The sequence below is a fragment of the Hippoglossus stenolepis genome, chromosome 8, assembly GCF_022539355.2.
Source record: "Hippoglossus stenolepis isolate QCI-W04-F060 chromosome 8, HSTE1.2, whole genome shotgun sequence".
Lineage (NCBI taxonomy): Eukaryota > Metazoa > Chordata > Actinopteri > Pleuronectiformes > Pleuronectidae > Hippoglossus > Hippoglossus stenolepis.
The window spans coordinates 26,134,354-26,159,128 of NC_061490.1; the positions used below are offsets into that span (position 1 = coordinate 26,134,354).

At 43.8% G+C, this 24,775-nt stretch overlaps 1 protein-coding gene across 1 annotated transcript; it reads left to right on the forward strand.

Annotated features, from left to right (window-relative positions):
• Nucleotides 1-1,110: 1,110 nt before the first annotated feature.
• Nucleotides 1,111-23,157, forward strand: plekhf2 (pleckstrin homology domain containing, family F (with FYVE domain) member 2). The gene is made up of 2 exons (XM_035163442.2): nt 1,111-2,432; nt 17,626-23,157. Exon 2 carries the CDS (start codon nt 17,637-17,639, stop codon nt 18,369-18,371), a length of 735 nt encoding a protein of 244 aa, XP_035019333.1. The 5' UTR covers nt 1,111-2,432; nt 17,626-17,636; the 3' UTR covers nt 18,372-23,157.
• The last annotated feature ends 1,618 nt before the right edge of the window (nt 23,158-24,775 follow it).

Consider the following 24,775-nt stretch of genomic DNA (forward strand, 5'->3'; position numbering starts at 1 on the left):
GGCGGAGTGGAGGAGGAGGAGGGAGGAGGGAGGAGGAAGGAGGGAGGAGGGAGGAGGGAGGAGGAGGAAGGAGGGAGGAGGGAGGAAGAAGGAGGGAGGAGGGAGGAGGGAGGAGGAGGGAGGAGGTTCGTGGGAGGGGTTTCCTCAGCTGCAGCTTTAAGAACAAGACGAGACGCAGACTCGACAGCTGCAGTTTCAATTTATATAACAAGGGTTTAGACGGAGAAACGTTTTTTTTACTGTGGACACGATGATCACGAGCTGAAGTCAAACATGAAAAGATAAGATGTTGCCAAAAGTGGGGGGTTGCAATGTTAAGGAAACACTCATTGTTGGATCTGCACTTTTAATCGAGTCCCTCCCAAAATCTAATCTTATAAAAGGATTTCATTCCCCACCAGGTCTGGTGCTTTTAGCGTAATGCTGCTGACAAACAGACAAGTGAGGACACAGCCTCCTTGGTGGAGGTAATGTACGATTGCAGTGTCCACATATTCTATGTTGTGTATTTAGTGAGGTTTTGATTAGAAGGATCTGCAGCAGCTTCTTTATCTCTGTGTTTATTCATGTGCTGTTGTCAAGGTGGACAGGTGTCACCAAGACAGGGGTGTCCACAAACTTTTGGCCATGCAGTGCCAGAGTCTGAAGCTGGATCTGAACAATGGAAAAAAGTAAAAAGGATTTTAAAAAGCTTCGTGAAGTCCTGAGTCCAGATCTTCACTACTGGTTCTGAGGACTGAGACCAGGTCTTCAGGTTCTGAGGACTGAGTCCAGGTCTTCACTACTGGTTCTGAGGACTGAGACCAGGTCTTCAGGTTCTGAGGACTGAGTCCAGGTCTTCAGGTTCTGAGGATAGGGTCCAGCTCTTTATTTGCTGCAGCTCAGTTACTCAGGTAATTTTTACAGTTTCAGAAGCTGCAACCAACATCACCACAGGTCAAACAACTCATTCTAAACGGGTTTAGACACTGAACTGTTTTCGTGGAATTTATGTTGAAGAGAGTTGTCAAACACTACCCCCCCTACACACACACACACACACACACACACACACACACACACACACACACACACACACACACACACACGGCCTTTGGCCTGGCAGTCCAACAGAGAGGAGTGACAGCTGCACAGATGCATTATGGTTCTGCAGAGTCAGCTCCGATCTCCTTAACTTGAAATGTGTCACTGAATCTATAAAGCAGATATTTGTTCTACTTGTCAGTGAAAAGAGAGCAGCCATGTTGAGACGCTGTGTTGTTCTAACAGAGGTGATTAGTGATGCTAATCTGGTCTCCAGCGTCTCACTGATGACTCAGTAAGCTCCTCTGTTCCTCTGGATCCAGGAAGTTTCCTGATCCTCTTACTGTCAACTGCTCATTTGTATATTTCTGCAATGTAGCTGCTTCTGTTTATTCTGCTTTGTCTTCTCATCTAGTCATCGCGTGTGTTTTTTATATTCTCTTGCATCTCTTTTATTCTGTCTCGTGTCTAAATGTGTTTTCATGAATCATGTACAGAACTTTGTACTGACTTGTTGCTGAACGGTGCTGTACTAACTTGTCCCGGCTGAACAAAAGGATTTCGGATCAGAGCTGACTGGACTTCAAGATCTGCAACTCTGACTCAGAAATCTCCACCTTACAATCACTCACACAAACAGTTTGATACATGTTTATATTCTGTTTCATTTTTACCGGGGGCTGTGTTCATGTACTACAGACACACACACATTACATATATATACTCATACATATACATATATATATATATGTGTGTGTGTATATGTATTTCATTTTCCTTTCATGTATTTGTTTATTTGACAGGGACAAGGCTCATTAATCAACAGCAAAATGACTGTAAATGAGCCAGAGTTAGCTCCACAGGCTAATTTCCATCTGTTGTCCGTGGCCAGTTTTTTTAGAAATAGCAACTTAAAATCAAAATAAAATGACTTGTTATAGTCAACACATACAAACATGATATACAGACTAATATTCAGATACAATGCACAATAAGTAACAACACAACACATGAGACAAATCTAGTCTTTACTTCACTAAAGTACATTTCTATACAGATACTATGTCTGACTGTTGTGACAGATGAATGTTATGTACATAGTTTTGGTTTCATCTTCTCCTTTTCTATAACCGCTGTCTGCCTCATTCTGTCCGTTGATGAGCAGAGCGAGGTCGGAGGTTCCGCTGCTGAGTGCTGTGTTTTCCCACGGCGCAGTGCACCTGAAGGCGGCGCGGCGCTCCGCTGCCATGTTGTTGTGAGAGTCCGGAGGAGCGGGACCGAGGCGCACCGAGGCGGACTGAGAGGCGCAGTGTGTGGGTGTGTGTCAGCGGACACTCGGTGAGCAGGGAGCCGCTGCTCCGCGGACTCGGTGTGGATCCAGCTCAGCTCTGTGCGGAACTCTCGCTCCGGTACGTCGTGTTTTTCCTTCAGTTCAAACTTCTCTCTCCGTCACCACCTCCGGCTCCGTCCGACTTTTCCCATTCATGCTAACAGGCGCTAGCTGCTCGAAGTTAGCACCGTGGAAAACTCCCTCTTCTCTCCGCCCGTGGGGCCGGGCCGGGCCGGGCCGGGCTGTGGGGGGGAAGGAGAAGTGAGCAGAGTTACTTCGAGCTCCAGTATCGATGAACGAGCGGTGTGTTGGAAGCTAACCTCCGTGCTAACAGGCTAACGCCACCAACCGAGCCACAAACTCTTGGAGTCAGGAAACGTGTTGAAAGTGTGAACATCAAAGCGTGAACATCAAAGGAGAGCATCAAAGGAGAACAAAGTCACCGGGATCCGAGTCTGTGGCGTGTTTATCATGACGGACTGGAAACGAACCATTTATCACGTGTGGCACAGTTTGTACAAGTTTAACTTTATGTGTCATTTAAAGGTGCAGTGTGTAGGATTTAGTGACATCTAGTGGTGAAGTGTCATCTTGCTGCTGAACACCCCTCACCCCCACCCCCTCCTTCCAAACATGACAGGGAACCTGTGGTAGCTTCAGTTGTCATAGAAACTCAAAAAGTTTAGTTAGTCCAGTCTGGGCTACTGTAAAAAACATGGCTGTCTCCGTAGAGACGACCCGCTTTATTTAAATATAAAGTATGTAAATATAGTGTATTTAAATATGAAGTTTGTAAATATAAAGTATTTAAATATAAATGGCTCATCCTAAAACTTCGTACAATTTAGATGATTACACACTTTCACCTAAATCGTACACACTGGACCTTTTTAATAATGAGAACTTTCCCCCCTGTAGCGTAAAGTTTAAAGTTCGTCCGTTAGTCTTACATCAGCTTAAGTGACACGTTTTCTTCCACAGAAGAAAAAGGGAAGTTTGTGCTCGAGTCAGGTTGGTAGTTGGGATTTTCTCTGCACTAAATCCTCTTTTGTTCTGACTTGACTTCTCCTGTGAGAGGCCGGTGTTAGTGCTCGTTCACATGTCGGCTGCTGCTGCTGGGATGAAGCTGATTATCCATTTACACTCAGTCGCATGCTGCTTAGAGTAAGAACAGAATTCCTGACCCCCGTTTGTAGACCTACTTACAAGCTGCCAGTTGCTGTGTGAATGTTGCACAACACACTGTCACTTTTAGTTTTCTGTCTTTCAGGGCTGTAATCAATTTTTATTGTGATTTTTGATTAATCTGATGATTCTATTAGTTGATTAACTGCTTGTCAAGTCTGTTAAATATCATTTGTACACTGTGAAAAACAGACGGGTCATAAACCCTGCCTCCTCCATGTTAGTGGAAGGGAGGAGGACCAAACAAAAAACAAGCAAAGAACACATTGAATCAAATTTACTCCAGGATGGTTTCTGTCATTTCAGGTCGTTCTTATCTCACTGATGTTTGTTCAAGTGTTTGTGATCAGTTTTGTTTTCATTCGTTGTTTGATGATTTAAAAAACGGACAGAGACATCATGATGATGATTGACAGATGAGATTGACTCATAATTGGTTGAGTGTGTGTCTCGATGGGGATTTGCTAGTATGACTCCATCTCCTGATCACTACTACATAGACTGACTTCAAATCCAAGATGGCAGCGTTCATAGGAAGGATATTTTGGCTTCATTTCTGGATAGTGGGGTGAACTTTATTTACAGTCTGTGGTGCAGATTGTGATAATAAAGCCAAATATTTGCAGGTTTCAACCTCTCAAAACAAAATCCACCCAAATATAATTCAAGGATGTATTGATCATTATATCCGATCACTGTCCAGAGCGGCAGTTCCTATAGTGGTCAGTGTGGTCAGAGGTGGATTAACAACTGACTCTGGAAGCTCTGGAGAACAAATGGGACAGTTTCCACACAGGTGATGAGCCGCTCATTGTGATTAATCAATTCATTGACTGTGAGTGGGCGGAGACGCCCTCTTCCTCTCGGCTCATAGCATTGTAAAACTAGTTCTGCCGGAGCTGACGAGGGCGAGGCTGAGTTACAGTAAGTACCTGACAGGTTATCACCCACCTGTGCTTTCACTCAGCGAGCTCAGTGTCTGTCCTGGCTTCCTGTGTAATCCAACACCCAGCATGTAATCCAGTGTGTCTCTGTTTATAAATGGATGCAGATTACATGCAGAGAAGAGCAGGTTGGTTCATGGTTGCCATGGTGATGAGGGAGCGCTTCATTTGAAGCACTGGATCTGACGTGGTATAGTTCAGAATCTGTTGTTTCGATTGATCGGCCGATAAATTTCTTATTTAATGGATTCGTTTTTTTTTTTTTAATGGTGAAGCATGTGCATCCCTCAACAGTCCCAACCCCCAAAATATTGAATATATATTCAACATGAGACAAATAAAGCAGCATATTCATATTGTTTAAACCCAAGAACCATCAATGTTTGGCATGTTTGCTTGAAAAATTACTTAATGTAGTCTGGACGAAACAACCCGTCCTCGCCTCTGGCCAAAGGCTCGTGTGTCGAGAGCAGAGACTCAATAGATGTGCACAGGAAGTTAGCTGCTTTAGAACAGGTATCAACAGATGCAAGGGAGCAGATGAAAATACATGGCATACATTTTAAATAGTTCTGGACAACAGGAAACCACCACAGCCTGCTCGCAGCTTAACTTAAAGGAGTTGTACACCAATTTAAAACTATTTACAATCAAAAAGTGCAGCAGAACCAATGTTATGGTCTTTTTCTTTATCAATTATACACAATATTTTTACCTGTCAACGTCTTTTGCCTAACAGTATACAATGGAGATGATTAATTGAAATACAGAGGGCAGCACGACCCGTTCCCATTTGCCGCTTCAATAATCCCAGATGCCGTCTGGTGGCACTGTCAGCAGCAGCCCAGCAGGAGAGACTCTGCGCTGCTGAGCTGTGGCCAAGACACCAGCTTCTGTTTTCTCTGAATGTGTTGAACTGTGACGTTTTCACATTTCAGATGATGAAACTAACTTTTTAGGTCAAACATGAAAGAAAAGGTTTGGTTTTGTCCAATCAGGAACCAGAACCAAACGTTGACCACGACACCGCAGCTGGAAAGAGTTAGCGGAAAATTCCAGCATCTCTGCAGTTGTTACGGCCATCAACTCATATTTAAAGGTGTTTCAGTTTCACTTCTCTGTTTCTCATGTAGCCTGAGCAGTGAATCTCTCACTTCATTGTCTCCGCTCTGCTGTTTTCTGCTCATGAACCTTTCCTGTCAGATGTTCTGAATGTGCTGAGGTTCTGCTCAGTCACATGATGCTGAAAAGATTCCCGAACATTTCCTGAAAATCTCTTACACACACTGATTAGAAGTAACCTGGTTGAAGCATGTCTGCATTTACATGCGAACTAGTACCCTTCTTTGTGAAGCTTATCCTGGTGTTGATCATATTCGGGATATGGTGTTTACATGAAACATTAAGAAATCTGGTTATTCATATCCCTGTTTTCATGATAAATACAAGTATCCTGAATACTAATTACTGTGCACTTTGCGTTGGCACCTGTGATGGTTAACGTCAACATGAATACCAAAACAGCACCCACCTGCAGTTTTGATTCCCTTGTGGTTGCTATTGAAAGTGAGGCAGTCTGTTGCTTCTCAGACAGGCTCGATGTCTTGGTATTTTGTTCCTAACAGATGCAGGTTTGTTTTCACAGGGGTTTTCAAAGCATCTTTGCACCAAAGACTGTTAATAAAGATGGACGATGCATCTCCACTTCCTCCCACTGTACAGAAATTAAGCCAAAATATTCAGCATACCAACTCTGCCATCTTGCATCATTGGGAGTCTGAGTCTTTGCAGGAGTGATCGCGAAGTGGAGCTTTGGTGTTGAGGTCCCACCGATACATGAGGCATTGACCTGAAGAGATTTTGGTTTTCCTGGTGCATTCATAAACATCCAGGATTAACAGTGTTTGCTACCTGTCGGCTTTATTTGCAGTGGAAAGGCTCAAAGGTCGAGTTCAGCAGAATGAGGGAAACAGATGGCTGTCTGTTCAGAGCACATTCCTCAGGAACGCCATCCTGCTAGTCTCGTTTTTAACACAACACTACTACCTTTCCTGCTCATGTTACCATCCAGCTAGCCTACCTTTGTGTGGTAGTGTAGGAGGAAGTTTTGAATGATTAGTTTTTTACACAAAACTTTAGTGTTGGGTGCCTCTACGGGTTCCCTGTAGAGCTGTTTTCTGACATGTACTCTGGAAAATGTGGGTGCGGCCTTTCTCCGGACTTTGTCCTTAAATATGAAGAACACGGAAGGGGATGGTCTCGATCAGACCCGTTCACAACAACCTGACAATCTTTGGAGCGTTCAGGTGACGGGTGGAACCGGGGAAGAGCATGCTGGAGGCAGGATGCGACATGTACATTCTGATACCGAAACCACGTGATTTTGTAGCTTATTGACCCGTATCACTAAAAGCTCTTGAATCTGTCCAAGTTTACGTCGTTTCCTGCATTTTCTACGTGTATGGCTCCTCTTTTTAATCCTGAGATATTTGTATTGTGTTTGTTTTTATATGAATTACTACCAGTATAACCAACTTCAGGCGCATGGTCAGACCATGTATGTGGTTTGGTTGCCAAAGTATATGAAACACTTGGTGAAACTCAAGTTACCATGTGTCTACAAAGATTTGCTAATATTAGAAGACGTGAAAGATCTCTGTGAAGCTGCTTCTGTTCCTGCATCTGATGGATTTCACCCAGTCAGTCTTCTTGGGAGTTGTCTGCGTGTTGGAGCGTGCACTTGCCGGATCAGTTACCAGATATTTGTTTGAACCTGTATGAGTGACTGATTAAACCTGCCCACAGTGAAAACAGCAGTGACTTCAGGACTGAATGAGTTCCGGCACAGATTGCAGCTTTCGCAGACACAACACCAAAATCCCAGCAACACACAATAATGGTTATAATGGTTTAATCCCCAGAGAGCATTAATTTTGGCACAGCCTTCAGAACAGCTGCAGCTGGAGTTTTGTTGTTTGCACATTTCTGTTAAAAAACAAAAGGATTTTTATCATGTGAATTACACTGGCCACTCCCATTTGGTTCTCATCTGTCAGTCATATTATCAAACCTGCCCAATTTTAGATTAATGGTTTGTGATTGGCCCGAACAGTTTCAGGATGGAGGGAAATCAAAAAGAATGAAGTGGATTAAGTGGATCAGGATCTAAAGATTTTTTTAAATATTATTTGTCAGGTTTTCTTTCTATGTTAATTAATCATTCTCTGGTTTCAGTTGTAGGATGTTGCTGCTCTGGTCAGACAAGTCATTTAAAGTCACTCCGGAGTCTAGGAACTCTCTTTTCTCTCTGACACTCGTACTCAAAGAAAAACAAATTGACAAATTCACGGACAATGAAAACAAATTCATCTATAGTTAAGTATAATCCTATAAAGAAAGTGTTTATCTATACTTCAGAGTAGAGCTTGTGTGTTTTCTCATCTTATTAGCATTATTGTTTGTTAGACATCGATTGTGTTGTTAAAGGATTAGTCCACTTTCACAGAATTAAACAAACTTTATTCTGAAAGTTTCCTTGTGTGTACTGGAGGTCATATTTCTGCTGACGTTGAAATGGAAAAGGTTTGGTTGGGAACGTTTAATCACTGCACTGGTCAGCATTTAAAGACAGCTGAGGTCAGGACAGAGCAACTGCTGGAAATGACTGTTTAGGTCAGTTGCTCTTCTGTAAGGCTCTTGGAGCTAAAAATGGAAGATTTAAAATCTTAGTTTGCTCATATAACTTTGAGCAAATAAATATAATAAATATTGCTCATCCATGTGTGCAGATATTTATATTGTGTCCTCTTGGAACATGGGTTTCCTTTGGGTATTTTTCCTTTTGGAGATATAGTTTATGTGGTAATTATTCCCTTTTTGCAGCCTGCTGTATGTTGCACACTCAAACCTGACGTTTCAGAGTAGGAAAAGTGTGGAGTGACTTCCACAAACTGATGTCTCAGTGTATCTGAACTCTATGGTCTGTTATTGCTCCGATTATAACTCGGATCTGCCCTCAGATCACTGTGGTTTTAATCTGCTCTACGTGCCTCTTCTTTTCCCCTGAGACGAGTCGAGCACTCTGTGTTTATACGACAGGGTTAGGGGTTGATGCTGTTTTCGGACATGGACACGTAGTTTGTCTCTCATGTATGAAGAACTTGGCAGGAGATCGTCCGGGTCAGACGGGTTAATAACGGCAGTACGTTTCTGGAACATTCAGACGAGGGATGGAGCAGCAGGAGGCAGGACATGACATATAAATCCCACTATGATAATCACATGTTTTTGTTTAAACATGAAACCAGTCAGATTTCGTGAAATAGAAATAATCAAATTATCTAAATGATCTGTTGCCTATTTTGACCCACGGTTTGACCCACGGTTTGACCCAGTTGCCGACCACTACTGTAGTTGATCGGTCCACAGACTGAAGGCACGCTGCCCCGCCCCCACTGACTGCTACACAGTGCTGGTCACAAGTTTATTCAATTAGTATTTTTATTGAACGTATCACAATGCACCAAATTTGACACTGCACTTCCCTTGGCCCTTAACAATACACACGCCAAGTATGAAGTTGATAAGGTGACGGTTGGAGAGGTATGCGTTCCACAGACACAGACGTTTGTGGAATTAGTAGGTAGATTCCAAGAGAGAGTTCATAAAAGATGTAAAATTAAACTAAACTTGTGTGTTGTCTGGTTAGAATGCTTATTAGTGATCCATTTTCTTTCTCTAGCATAGCACCTCATGTCTGTTTCAGGAGTCACATTCCCCCAGTTAAACCTTTATTCATTTGTGCTCTGCCAACCGAAGAGCAACAGAGACGATCAGACACACACACCTGCAGACAGGAGAGGAGCTCTACCTGCAGATTATGACGCAACTCTGTGTTTGAACTCTATTGAGCAGCTTGATTGAATTGAAGGAAACTGTTGGCAGAGCAATGCTCTCTACTGAGAGTCAAGACCCCACCTTCTCTATCATACATCACTAATACACTGCAGTTTGGGGTTCAGTTTCTATGCCAAGGACAAGTGGAATGTGGGAGACTGGGGTCAAACCGCCATTTTGTTGGATGGTCCACGCCGCTCTTACCCCTGAGCCACAGCCGCCCACAAAGGCATTCCATGACAGACATTACTTGTGAGATCCTATGAAATTTGTTATCCATGAAAGAAATGTCTTTTGTAAAAATTTGTAAAGACTTTATATGTCTTTGAAGTTTATCTTCTTCAAAGCAACAGCAATGTGCATTACTGCAATCTACTGTGTCTTCTTCCTCCTCTGTTCTACAAGAACATTTGATGAAAGCCATCTTAGGCAAGAGTAGATACTGATTTGGGCCTTGAAGAAGTAGTTCAGTAGTTTGGGGCTGAGCAAAGAAGAAGACGCATACAGGACAAAAGCAATCCAGTGAATATGGAGCCTATTGAGAACATGGAGCCTAATGAGAACATGGAGCATACAGTGAATGTGGGGCACTCGGAGAACGTACAGCAGCACACACAATATGCAGCACTCGGAGAACTTGTAGCAGCCCTCGGAAAAGTTGTAGCAGCACTGAGAGAAAACGCAGCAGCACTGAGAGAAAACGCAGCAGCACTGAGAAAACATCTAGCGGCACTCAGACACAACTTGCAGCAGCTCAAAGAGAATGTGGAGCTGCACTTGGAGAACACGGCGCAGCATTCGGAGGACGCGCAGCAGCACTTGGAAAATGCGGTGCAGCACACGGATAAAGCAGCGAAGCACTTGGAGGACGCGGTGCAGCACTTGGAGAACGTGGCGCAGCATTCGGAGGACGCGCAGCAGCATTCGGAGGACGCACAGCAGCACTTGGAGAACGCGCTGCAGCACTTGGAGGACGCGCAGCAGCACGCGGAGAAAGCAGGGCAGCACGCGGGGAACGCGGTGCAGCACGTGGATAAAGCAGCGCAGCACGCGGAGAACGCGGTGCAGCACGATGAGGACGCGGTGCAGCACGCGGATAAAGCAGCGCAGCACGCGGAGAACGCGGTACAGCACGATGAGGATGCGGTGCAGCACGCAAAGAAAAGTGCAGAGCAGTTCAGCGTGTACAGTCGGACACGTTCCTTCTTCATGGTTATCGCTGTGTTTCCAGTAGTGATTGCCCTCTATTGGTGCAGCATACTAGCTTTTACTATATACGACTTCTAAAACCAACACCCTGCGTGTGTGTGTCAGTGTGTCAACGCGAGAGTGAGGAAAAGAGTGATCAGCGGAGTCCGTTTGTGTGTGTGTGTGTGCGTCCGTACGCAATGTGATACCGCTCTTATCTTAAACACCTTACCCTCAAGTTCTGGGATCATACAGAAGCTACGCAATTCAGTTATAGTAATCAACCGCTTATGGGGATAACTTTAGACCTGACAAAATGCCTGGAGATAATGTTTATTATGGTTTGGCACTATACAAACAAAATAAAATTTAATTGAAATAAAACGTGTGTGTGTCAAAACTTAAATGCTTTCTCTCGCATTTATGATTAGGACAATTGTTTTAATTGCATATTTTTATACCATGTAAAATCATATAGCTTTCTTTGTTATGATAATGAGGGGACAACTCTCTATTCTCAGAAAGGGGGCGTCTCCCCCCATGATATCTTCCCCTGGGAGACTGCCTCATCTGTGACAGTGTGTGCCCTCATATTTACCCTCAGGGTAAATGGGTGTCCTTGTGGCTGCTGTTTACAGCCCACAGAAACACTGTCTCTCTTCACTGCCTGTCTTTGTCATTGTCACTCTCTCCCTGTAGCGGATGACTAATTGCTTCCCTTCCTTCCCAAGGCTTCTCATTGTTGTACTACTGGAGGTTTAACAGCAGGTCATGTTGAAGACTTAGAAACACCATGGCCCATTTTGCGTATAGGCAATAATTGCATAATTGATTGAATTGAAGGAAACTGTTGGCAGAGCAATGCTCTCTACTGAGAGTCAAGACCCCACCTTCTCTATCATACATCACTAATACACTGCAGTTTGGGGTTCAGTTTCTATGCCAAGGACAAGTGGAATGTGGGAGACTGGGGTCAAACCGCCATTTTGTTGGATGGTCCACGCCGCTCTTACCCCTGAGCCACAGCCGCCCACAAAGGCATTCCATGACAGACATTACTTGTGAGATCCTATGAAATTTGTTAACTATGAAAGAAATGTCTTTTGTTAAAATTTGTAAAGACTTTATACGTCTTTGAAGTTTATCTTCTTCAAAGCAACAGCAATGTGCATTACTGCAATCTACTGTGTCTTCTTCCTCCTCTGTTCTACAAGAACATTTGATGAAAGCCATCTTAGGCAAGAGTAGATACTGATTTGGGCCTTGAAGAAGTAGTTCAGTAGTTTGGGGCCGAGCAAAGAAGAAGACGCATACAGGACAAAAGCAATCCAGTGAATATGGAGCCTATTGAGAACATGGAGCCTACAGTGAATGTGGGGCACTCGGAGAACGTACAGCAGCACACACAATATGCAGCACTCGGAGAACTTGTAGCAGCCCTCGGAAAAGTTGTAGCAGCACTGAGAGAAAACGTAGCAGCACTGAGAAAACATCTAGCGGCACTCAGACACAACTTGCAGCAGCTCAAAGAGACTGTGGAGCTGCACTTGGAGGACGCGGTGCAGCACTTGGAGAACGCGGCGCAGCATTCGGAGGACGCGCAGCAGCACTTGGATAACGCGGTGCAGCATTCGGAGGACGAGGTGCAGCACGCGGATAAAGCAGGGCTGTACGCGGAGAACGCGGTGCAGGACGCGGAGAATGCGGTGCAGCACGCGGATAAAGCAGCGCAGCACTTGGAGGACGCGGTGCAGCACTTGGAGAACGCGGCGCAGCATTCGGAGGACGCGCAGCAGCACTTGGAGAACGCTGCAGCACTTGGAGGACGCCGCAGCAGCACTTGGAGAACGCCGCAGCACGCGGATAAAGCAGGGCAGCACGCGGAGAACGCGGTGCAGCACGCGGAGAACGCGGTGCAGCACGCGGATAAAGCAGCGCAGCACGCGGAGAACGCGGTGCAGCACGATGAGGATGCGGTGCAGCGCGCAAAGAAAAGTGCAGAGCAGTTCAGCGTGTACAGTCGGACACGTTCCTTCTTCTTCATGGTTATCGCTGTGTTTCCAGTAGTGATTGCCCTCTATTGGTGCAGCATACTAGCTTTTACTATATACGACTTCTAAAACCAACACCCTGCGTGTGTGTGTCAGTGTGTCAACGCGAGAGTGAGGAAAAGAGTGATCAGCGGAGTCCGTTTGTGTGTGTGTGTGTGTGTGTGTGTGTGTGGGTGTGTGTGTGCGTGTGCGTCCGTACGCAATGTGATACCGCTCTTATCTTAAACACCTTACCCTCAAGTTCTGGGATCATACAGAAGCTACGCAATTCAGTTATAGTAATCAACCGCTTATGGGGATAACTTTAGACCTGACAAAATTCCTGGAGATAATGTTTATTATGGTTTGGCACTATACAAACAAAATCAAATTTAATTGAAATAAAACGTGTCTGTGTGTCAAAACTTAAATGCTTTCTCTCGCATTTATGATTAGGACAATTGTTTTAATTGCATATTTTTATACCATGTAAAATCATATAGCTTTCTTTGTTATGATAATGAGGGGACAACTCTCTATTCTCAGAAAGGGGGCGTCTCCCCCCATGATATCTTCCCCTGGGAGACTGCCTCATCTGTGACAGTGTGTGCCCTCATATTTACCCTCAGGGTAAATGGGTGTCCTTGTGGCTGCTGTTTACAGCCCACAGAAACACTGTCTCCCTTCACTGCCTGTCTTTGTCATTGTCACTCTCTCCCTGTAGCGGATGACTAATTGCTTCCCTTCCTTCCCAAGGCTTCTCATTGTTGTACTACTGGAGGTTTAACAGCAGGTCATGTTGAAGACTTAGAAACACCATGGCCCATTTTGCGTATAGGCAATAATTGCATAATTGATTGAATTGAAGGAAACTGTTGGCAGAGCAATGCTCTCTACTGAGAGTCAAGACCCCACCTTCTCTATCATACATCACTAATACACTGCAGTTTGGGGTTCAGTTTCTATGCCAAGGACAAGTGGAATGTGGGAGACTGGGGTCAAACCGCCATTTTGTTGGATGGTCCACCCCGCTCTTACCCCTGAGCCACAGCCGCCCACAAAGGCATTCCATGACAGACATTACTTGTGAGATCCTATGAAATTTGTTATCAATGAAAGAAATGTCTTTTGTTAAAATTTGTAAAGACTTTATATGTCTTTGAAGTTTATCTTCTTCAAAGCAACAGCAATGTGCATTACTGCAATCTACTGTGTCTTCTTCCTCCTCTGTTCTACAAGAACATTTGATGAAAGCCATCTTAGGCAAGAGTAGATACTGATTTGGGCCTTGAAGAAGTAGTTCAGTAGTTTGGGGCCGAGCAAAGAAGAAGACGCATACAGGACAAAAGCAATCCAGTGAATATGGAGCCTATTGAGAACATAATTACATAATTATAACCGGCGCTGCTTCAGAATCAAGACGGACGCACATTAATGGTCCGGTCGTCCTGAGTCTCTGTCGGAGTCTGTTTCCTCCTCTGACCTGCGCTCACTTTACAATTTAACAATAAACACCATCACTGATCACAAGTTATTAGGACACGTACAGGACTGACGTTTACTTTGTATTTGTTTGATTCTCTCGAGTTTATGAGACACATGTTACGTAACGTGACGCGCACAGTCAGGACATCAGCGTTAAAGTGAGTGGAAGGATCCGGAGTCATGATCCGACATCATCGATTAATAACTAAATACAAGTGATTATCAGTTCATGTGTGAGCAGGGACAGAGACTAGCAGACACACAAACACACACTCGTGCAGACAGAGGTTCCTCTCGCAGATTACGACGTAACGCAGTGTTTTAATCTTTATTGTTGCAGAAGAAGCGACGCCCCGTTTATCCAGGAACATATAGATGAATTTAGCAGGTTTTTTATAAAGATCAGTTTGTGTGATGATTAGAAAACGTCAGAGGAGCAGAGTGACTTGTTGACCAGCGGAGTAATGGCCTCAGTGCAGTGGAGCTGCTAAGGCAGGCGGGGCCACCATGATACAGTGCAGCACATAAGAACTGAATGAATGTAAAATCAGTGTGGAGAGCACTGACCACTGTCATAGATTTATTAACAGTCGATGTTTTTAAAGTACTTTCTAAATAAAAACAGAGTTCATGTTTGACTGAATTTATCCGTACATGCAGCTATCGCGAGTTCTTGTGAGAAGAGTTAAGAGTTTAAAAAAATATCTGCTACCTTTCTTTAAAGTGACATTTTGCTCTGAACAACGGCTGCAGCAGCACAAACCCGCTTGTGCCCTGTACCGTCAGTGGTTTGAAAACCTCGTTCAACCTGTTGTGGGGAACAAAGTTTTTATCTCCAGAGGATTTATATTTTTCTTTTTTGGTTCAATCTGATTGTGTCCTGGCAGCAAATGGTCAGACCTAGTAAGCTGAGAGAGGACTCGTAATGAATTAATCATCGGGTTTATCTAAAGCCACTGCTCCTGTAACCCAAGGTAGCCGAGCCAGTAGCCTGGACTGCATTGACATTCCAAGCAACAAACTCCAGCTGAGCATTAACAAAACCACCCGTGTACAAAAATATCCTCCATTTCTCAGCAATTTCTCTGAACCTTTCTGAGAACAGGCTCAGTTTATACAACACTGACATCATCTGTACGTGATGGAGTGGGTTTGAGTGGCACTTATCGTCAGAGTAAAGCAGCTGAAAATTAGGTCTAACAATAGAGACCATGAGCTCTGGTTGTGTTGGATCTTTAAATTCTATGTGCACGGAGACTAACAGTAACTTTTGAAGCCCCTTCACATTTTCTATTGAAAATCTGTGGGTTGTGGACTTTTAGTTGTGTTGCACTACACTAGCAAATGGGACATTTTCCCTGATACACTACACAGGTAATTAATTGTAATCGACCAGTTGAATGATCATGAAAATGATCGTTAGTTGCTGCACTAACTACATGTCATAAGCTGTTAGACATGAACTCCAGACAATGTCCCGACCGTTGCGTTCAGACATTTCCTGTAGTTAGTGTTTGTGAAGCAGCAGCAGCAGGTTGTCGGGTCCGACTCGTTCACACCAACAGGAACATGTGGGGAACATCCAGGCGAGGGGCGGAGCCTGTAGAGCAGCAGGAGGCCGGACATGACGTATAAACTCTGCTGTGGAAAGATCAGTGTTGTTGTTTACAGCTCATCCACACCGGCGTCGGCCCTCAGCACCAAAAGCCTCTCCTCGTGTTTCCAAGTTGACGTCTTCGTCTTCTACGTGTACGGCTCCTCTTCTTCATCCTGAGATGTTTGTGTTCTTCCAGTTTCACGTCACGTGTTAGAAACCTCATCAACACGTCCACTCAACTGCCCCCAAAAATCCATATCTGTCAGGGTCTAACTTGTATATTTTTGTCCTCTGTTGGACTCTGTTTTGTTGTGAAAGCTTTTATCGCTGTCACCGCAGATGAAGGAAAGCTCATTCATTTTTTTTGTTTAGTTTTCTCTGCTCTCTTCAGTCTGTTCCCCCCCCTCCGTCTCGTTTTGATTACTGGGTGGGAGCCTCCAGCCGGTGTTTACGCCGCTCCCTCTCTCCTTCTCTGTGGAGTCTCTGCTCTTCGTGCCCTCTTCTCTCCGCTGATGGGAGCTGGTTGCCCGATTGCCTCAGTGGTGGGCAGCGAGCCCTGGCTAACAGGGTTGACATGTCAGTGCCCCCCCACCCCCCGCTGTCTCTCTAGGGCTCTCTGCTGCCGCGCTCTCTCTCTGGGTCATTAGTGTACAGATCACTGGGGAGCCCAGGCCCAGGCTGCAGCGGCATCCTGACTAATTAACATCGTTTCCAGCTCTGGGGTTTTTGAAAAGAGGCACTGTTACACCTACACTTTGTTTTCCTTGTGCTACAGTTAGTTTAGCTCCGGATTGTTGGAGTCAAGTCCCACCCACAAACAAATCTCAATAATTAAATCACCACATGGACTCAGTAGCTTATTTACTGGAAGAAAAGTCTGTTCAACTTTGCACACATTGATTTGTGGATTTTGTTCTTATTAGTTGTGGTGCTGAAATGATTAGTCGGTATTTTCATTTGTTGAGTCTGCCTTTCGCATCTGAAGCAGCAGCAGCAGGTTGTCGGGTCCGACTCGTTCACACCAACAGGAACATGTGGGGAACATCCAGGCGAGGGGCGGAGCCTGTAGAGCAGCAGGAGGCGGGACATGACGGATAAACTCTGCTGTGGAAAGATCAGTGTTGTTGTTTACAGCTCATCCACACCGGCGTCGGCCCTCATCACCAAAAGATCTGGAATCTCCTCGTGTTTCCAAGTTGACGTCTTCGTCTTCTACGTGTACGGCTCCTCTTCTTCATCCTGAGATGTTTGTGTTCTTCCAGTTTCACGTCCGTCACGTGTTAGAAACCTCATCAACACGTCCACTCGCTTGTGGTGAATCCTCAGGATAATCCTGGATAGAACACATTAAATGTGCTGGTGTCCAGTGGAAACTGTAAAACGTTCTCCTGTGTTCAAGTGACCGTGTTCAGCTGCTATTGACATTTGTTGAGTAAAGTTGAACACACCTGAAAACGCATATCACCACGTCACATGTTGGCCGAGTGCCACCGGATCTGTTAGCAGAACATGTCTGAACTGCGGGATGTGGCTTCGTCCAGAAATCGGATCACATTGGCTAGAGAATGTCTGATCTTCATCACATGTGGGTTTTAAAAGGCTTTAAAAGTTGTTGTTGTTGTGTTACAAGCACGAGGCATCACCTTCTGTTTCAGTCCAATGAATCAATCATGTTTGATCCCGGAACCAAATAAATTGAACAGAATAATTTTGTCTACCTGTCATTTTGGATCAATGAGAAATTGGCTGATGTCCCACTTTTCCTGAATGCTCGTTTCATGGCTAATCTTTTCTACAATATTATCAACAGTTGATAAAAGTTACAGTTTTAGGTCGGGGGGGCATGAATTTATTTAATCTTTGAAAGAAGAGCTTGAAATAAACGAGTGATGAAGCCGAGCTGATGATGAAAATGTTTAACGTCTGTCTCTCTCTCTCTTCCTTCAGGTGAGGTGAAGATGGTGGACCGGCTTGCGAACAGCGAGGCCAACTCCAAGCGCATCGCGGTGGTGGAGGGCTGCTTTGGTGCAGCAGGTCAGCCGCTGGCCATCCCTGGTCGCGTGCTAATCGGCGAAGGAGTCCTAACTAAGCTCTGCCGCAAAAAGCCCAAGGCGCGTCAGTTCTTCCTCTTCAACGACATCTTGGTCTACGGCAACATCGTTATCCAGAAGAAGAAGTACAACAAGCAGCACATCATCCCGCTGGAAAGCGTCACCATCGCCACAGTGCCGGACGAGGGCGACCTGCGCAACGGTTGGCTCATCAAGACACCCACCAAGTCCTTCGCTGTCTATGCCGCCACCGCCACCGAGAAGTCAGAGTGGATGAACCACATAGGGAAATGTGTGGGAGACTTGCTTCAGAAAAGCGGCAAGGCGCCTACTGGAGAGCACGCCGCTGTCTGGGTGCCTGACTCGGAGGCGACGGTGTGCATGCGCTGCCAGAAGGTGAAGTTCACACCTGTCAGCCGCCGCCACCACTGCAGGAAGTGCGGCTTTGTGGTCTGCGGGCCGTGCTCAGACAAGAAGTTCCTCCTGCCCAGCCAGTCGTCCAAACCTGTTCGAGTCTGCGAGTACTGCTTCGTGCAGCTGACGTCGGGAAGCCTGGCGCCGCGGTCAGACTCCATTGGCCGGGCGGCGTCAAAATTCAACAACCTGTCAGACGATGAGGACGAAGACGACAGCAGTGACTGAGGAACACATCGTCCTCCACGCGGCCTGTCCTGTCCCCTTGTCGAGGAGGAAACACTCTGCTTCTGAGTTCTTTCTCCTCTGATCACCGAGTCAGGCTCTGCCGTGAGATGAACTCCACCTCTGAGGATTGATTTGTTAAATTCGTGTCAGAGTTGGAGGCTCCTCCGCAAAACCAACTGTTTTATTTTACTTCCCTGTAATTCCTGCAGGGATGAATATCTTCCTGAGCGTGTTGATTAATCAGTGAGATGTGGAATTAACCGGGCGACCAGCAGAACTGTGAGGAGGGAGGGGAAATGTCGCACTTGACTCTTGATTAGGCTGCAGTTCGTCACTACAGAACAATGGTGCTAATGAGCAACTCCCTCTGTCCTCTTCTTAAATTAATTTCACCTTCTGAGAGGATTATTTTTGTTTTCTGTCCATGAACTACACAAGGTGACTGTTATTTCTGCAGGGAAAAGCAAATGTTTGGGCTCTAACCTTTATCTCCTCTGTCTTTCAGGTATACCAGCAAACCTTTTTCTAACAGTTTGGTGTTTTTCTGCCCTCTTTTGCAAATTTTCCTCCGTTTTTTATAAACAACAAAATGTAGATATTACTCTAAACTCTCCGTTTATTGTCAACATAATTTAGCTGCTTCTGACAAATCAGCTGAAGCATGTTTCACAGTCAGTGTGTTTGTCTCTGCTAACACACTGACTGTGAGTTTTCTCAGCGGCTTTCCCCAAAAACTAACTCTACCGTTTGCCTATATGGCCACAAGGTGCCTTATAAAAAAACAGGATTTACATGATGACTTTGACTCTGAAACACATCTCACAGGGTGCAGTTGAATATACAGCAGGGATATTACCAAGTTTTAGTTCCAGTTGTGCGTCGTTAAAAAGACGTAATTTTCATGCAGTCTTCTGAGAGCACAGCGGGGCGGATGTAGATTTTCTCTCAGGTTCATGACTTTTAAACATCAGTAAAGCTGTTTTCAGACATGAACTCTGGAAAATGTCCCAAAAATTGTATTCAGTAATATTCTGTAGTTTGTCTTTCATGTGACGTTTCTCATGTGAAGAAGCAGCAGGTCTCACATAAAACTCCTCCGGAAAACCTTTACGAAACTGTTGGTACTTCAGTGCAGGTCTGAAAACAGCATCTGATTAAATAAATGAAGGGAATCAGGGACAAACAACTCCAGACCAGAGCCGCCTGAGTTCCTCCTGAAATCAAAGACATGGAGATGAAGGAGAAGAAGCTGCTGCAGAACAAACTGCAGTAATTTCTGACCTTATTATAATTCAAAAAGTAGTAAGTCGAGTGTAGGTGTCAGGGGTTTGATGTGGATGTGTCAACAACAGGAACATCTCTGGTCGTATTATGTGTCTGACAGATTCAGCTCCAGTCCAGGGGCTCGTTAGAAATGGTGACGGGGCAAATACATAAATACCCCCAAACTAACATCTGTCTGCTGGAAATGCCACACCCATATACGGTGAGTGGGCACCAATAGGCTGACGGGCTCTGATACAGGTGCCAAAATACCAACGCTATGACAGCAGGACTAGGAAATGTATTTAAACCAGTAACATCAGGAAACAGAACATGTGACTTTCTGTCAGTGTAGGAGTTAAAATTAGATTCAAGATCTGTTCAGAGGCTGCAATACGTTTTTAAGTCTAATTTCTCCAGTTGGGATGTTTGTGTGGACACTTCCTGTGAAAGAATGACACCAAATGCAATAATCGTTCATTACAGGAACTGCCCTGTGTTTTCTTTTGCAATCACTTGTTGTAATTTGTCCTGATTCAGTAGTTTAGGTGGTTTCACTGGACAACAGTAAATCAGACTTCCTGTCAGTGACTCTTCCCTTTGCCGAGGTCAGAGGGCAAAACAAACGCACCCTCTCTGAACTTGGCTCCTCCCAGCGGGTGGAGTTGTGTAACCTCTCCCTTTTCTCTCCTTCCTTCCTCGTGTCCTTTCTTCCTTCTTTTTTCAGCACCATAACTTTCCTTTGGAAAAGCGCCGTCTACTGATCATGTGACGTCTCAGGTTTCAGGTCTTCTCACAGATGTTCATGTGATCAGTTTCAGTTGGAGTTTCTCTTCCCTGCTGCGACTCTGAAGGGTTTTGTTCCTTTTTAATCAGGCAACATTTAAAAGACCCACAGGCAGAAGTGACTCATCTCACACCCCACAAAAAAAACCACCTGACCTAAACTTATTATGGCAAAAACCTTTTAATATATTACAAATCATGAACTATTAGTTTTATTAGTTTCATATCAGTTAAAGGAGGTGAGGTGTTGAGTGTGATTTGGGTCAAAGTGGTCCGACGGTCGCAGCAGCTCTTCCACACGTGTGCTTTGTAGTTAAAGTAACTGAAGTTGTGCAGGAACCAGAATAAATGTCTTTTTTTTTTAATAAAACCCCTCAGATTAGCATTTGAGTGGAAACTATGGAAACCTTTACTGCATCTTTACCTGAGACAGAAACACATCAGTCGCATCTTAAAGATGAACAGTTTGCTTAGTTATGGCTGCGATTCATCGGCATTAATCAGCATCTTTACATGCGACGCTTCTTAAAGTGACAGAACGGAGAAGAAAGGGATCATTTTCTGGGTTTTTTTTTTTTTTTATTTGAAGCAGATTTATGTTGTTAATGTTCACGTCGCTGCAATAAAAACCACCTGAGAGATGAAGGCGGTGACGATAACTAACCAGCTGTTCTTCCTCCTCGCTGTGGCCGAGGAGACGACTTCACCGTCCAAACCAGAAACACAAAGTCTGACCTGGTTTATCTGTGGATTGCACTCAAAGTCGGCACATGGACTCACATCTACAGTGACTGTCGGATGTCTTTTTGTTTTTTATGAATCTTTTCTGTTTTAATCCTGATGATTTTGTTTGTACATTTGTACATATTTGTTTTGGGTTCTTGTGTTTTTGTTGTACAGCTACGATCAGTTCTGAAATGACGCTGTTTCAGCTCCTCCTCCTCGTCTTTGCCCACATGAGCATCATCTTAAACACAGTGATCACAGTGATTCCTGAACTCGTCACAAACTGGTGACATGTTCCACACATCTGTATTTGAACCCCTCCCTATTCCCTGGGGAGGTCGCAGGTCAGCAGCAGGACTTGGTTCATCGTCCTGTTTAAAGAAGCTTCAGCTCCTGGTTCAGAGTTATCACGCACTTTAGTAATCGGGTTACTGTCGACTTTCTCCTGTAACATCACTGGACAGCCAGGTTTCCTCCTGTACACATGGTCTCCAGATTCTAACAAAGACATGTACACAACGAAGGCTGCAGACAGGAAGAGTCACAGCTGGATAAACGACACACACTCAGGCTGCCTCTTGTTTCATGTTTACAACTGAAGAAAACTGATTCTGGCTCTAAATTTTGGTTTCGGCTTAATAATTAGCTTCTTTGCACCTTGAGAAAAAGCTCAGTCTGCTCTGACACAGACAAATAAGTGAGTAATGATTCAAAACATCAAGAAAACGACAGAGAGGAAACCTGGTGACAGACCTGCTGCATGTTCATGTGGATTCACAGGAAGAAGGTTATGTGAATAACCTGATTTCAGTCTGAGGAACCTGGTTGCTCCAGTTGCTGTTTAAAATATACAGAACCCCTCCAGATGTTGGTAGTCACTGCTGCTGTTTGGTATTTTACGATCCAGCGGTTTGTTCACACTGAGCAGCATCTGACACTTGGCTCACTTCTGTCAACTGTATGTTTAAACAAATCGTACACAGTGTCTTTGGTTTTCTTTAACCGAGCGACAAAATAAGACCTGGTGAAGAAAACGATAAAGGAAGGGAGAAGGTTTCAAGTTTCCCTTCACAGTTGATGTATTTTAACTTCAGTTCCAATGAGTTTATAGCTGTTTACTTTTCACTTTTCTGAATTTATCAAGTCTCTACTCAGTAAATCTGAAAATGACTTCCAGCATGTGAGGATTTAATATATCTCCCAAGCAAACGCTGCCATCTTGTGTTCTTTAAGTCATTTGGAGTCCCAGTGTGCTGAGTGATCGTGAAGTGGAGCCGTGGTATCGAGGGCCCACCCGTACACGACAGTCTCAGCTGTCAATCATGACGTCTCAGCCCGTTTTTGATATCATCAAATAACAAATTAAAACCAAATAAATCAGAAACTTGAACACATCAGTGTGATAAGAACTCCCTAAGTAAGTCTCACGCCTCTCCAAACAAAACCACGTACTTCTGTTAGGGGTTTTAGGTCCCGATGACGTTTTGGCAAATCTCCAATAACAGCTATCTATACGTGAATGCGGATTCACTAAAAAGCAGATAGTCGATGCTTTTCTTTCATTTGGTTCCGTTCAAATGTTATTGGTCGAACTAAAAACAAAACTAGAAAATTAGAAACATTTCTGCAGTTAGTTGCACTAATTTGTTGAATAATTAAACAATGGATTTATTCACCGAGAAGTGTGGAAGCTACAGCGGCTCAGTGTGAACAGCAAAGACCTGCAGGACTGAAATATTCACTGATTAAAACCTGATACATGTATTGTTTCTGAGGAGGAAAGCTGCGACAGCTGAAACAGGTCACTGTTCTGTCACTTTGTTTTTTATATGGGAGCTGTTGCTGCTCAACAGTTTTTATGTTCTCATTGATGGTGGCAGTTTTTTTTTTTTAATTAACTTTAAAAGCATCTTTGAAAAAGGGCTGAAATCAGAATGTTACCCATTGTATCTTTGATCAATACTAATTCTTTCAGAAATCTTTAAGTTTATGTTATAAATGATGCATCGCTTAAAGTTGCACTGTTGTCTTCATTCACTGTGTGTGTGTGTGTTCGTGTTCTCTCCAGTCTAGTATCTTCAGGTAATTCACATTTGCAGATAACCAAAGGTTAAAATCAACTGGTCTGAAAAACACATTTGTTTACTCTCCACAAATCATTAACAATCTAAAGCTGATATTGAGCAGGAAATTATTCCCCATCATTTGATGTCATATGACCAGTGAGGGCAGGAAGTTCTGTCATGCAAAGTTCAAAAATCGCTGCATCCTACAGAATTAAAGCTGATAGAGTAGAAATAATAACCTCAGCTACAATAATTTAAGATGTAGAAAATCACATAATAAATAAAACCCAACCACATTCATTTAAAAATTATAAAATCCCACTACAATCATTTTAGATGTACAATATCACATAACAAATGAAACCTAACTACAATAATTTAAAATGTACAAAATCACATAATTACGGAAAGCGTATTGCATTCACTTGGAAAAAAAAAAGTTCTGTTTTTCTGAGATAACTAACTCGGAAATTCTGAGATAAGTTCTGTTTTTCTGAAAAAAAAAAAACAGGAAAAAAAATTTATCAGAAAAACAGTTCTTTTTTAACATGCTTTTATTTTGAAAGTGAAGTTCCTGTATAGACGCTATACGTCATGGCGCTAATATACGGAAGCGTATTGCATTCACTTGAATGGAATATCTATCTATGCAATAGATACTTGTAATCTAGCGTTTTGATGAAGCTACATGTTGCACGCACGTTGCGCACAGAGCCCTCGTTCATGTAGCTGCTGCTCTTAGACAGTCTAGTGTTCGGCACGACGTCTCAGCGCCATGACGTACAGCGTCGCTTCAAACCGTCAGACTCTCCTTCTGTAGAAATAACATGACCCACAACAGCCTGATGCAGCGTGTTGTTCTGTTATTCTGTCACAGGCCTCAGGAATCACACCCGGTTCCTTTCCTTCACACTTCAGAACTTCTCTATGGACACAACCCTCCTCCGTTAGAACCCCTTTCAAAACAAGAGTCCCAACCAACACCCTGCTTATCACAGGAACTACACATCAATCTTCCATAATAAAGCCACTAAATAAAATAGCTTACACTAACAAACGAAATATTTGAATTATGGACAAAAATGAAAACTATCCTTTATCTATCTGCAGCATATCCCCGAAAGATGCTCGAGACTTTCACCTGATGTTTCCAGGTTTATTTGAAACTTCCCTAAACAACAAAGAGCGTGTGGCTCTTCGGAGGGTCGCGAAACATCAAACTTTCCTTTGTGAAGTTACAGATTCATAACAGGAAGTCCGCGTCTATACAGGAACTTCACTTTCAAAATAAAAGCATGTAAAAAAAGCTCTGTTTTTCTAATTAATTTTTTTTCAGAACTACAGAACTACAGAAAAACAGAACTTATCTCGGAATTTCCGAGTTAGTTATCTCAGAAGAACAGAACTTTTTTTTTTCAAGTGAATGCAATACGCTTCCGTACGGCTTCCGTATAAATTAAACCTAACTACGATAATTTAAAATTTACAAAATCACAAAATAAATAAAACCTAAAGACAATAATTTAACGCACGCTTTTATTTTCTGATGTAACCGGAAGCTGA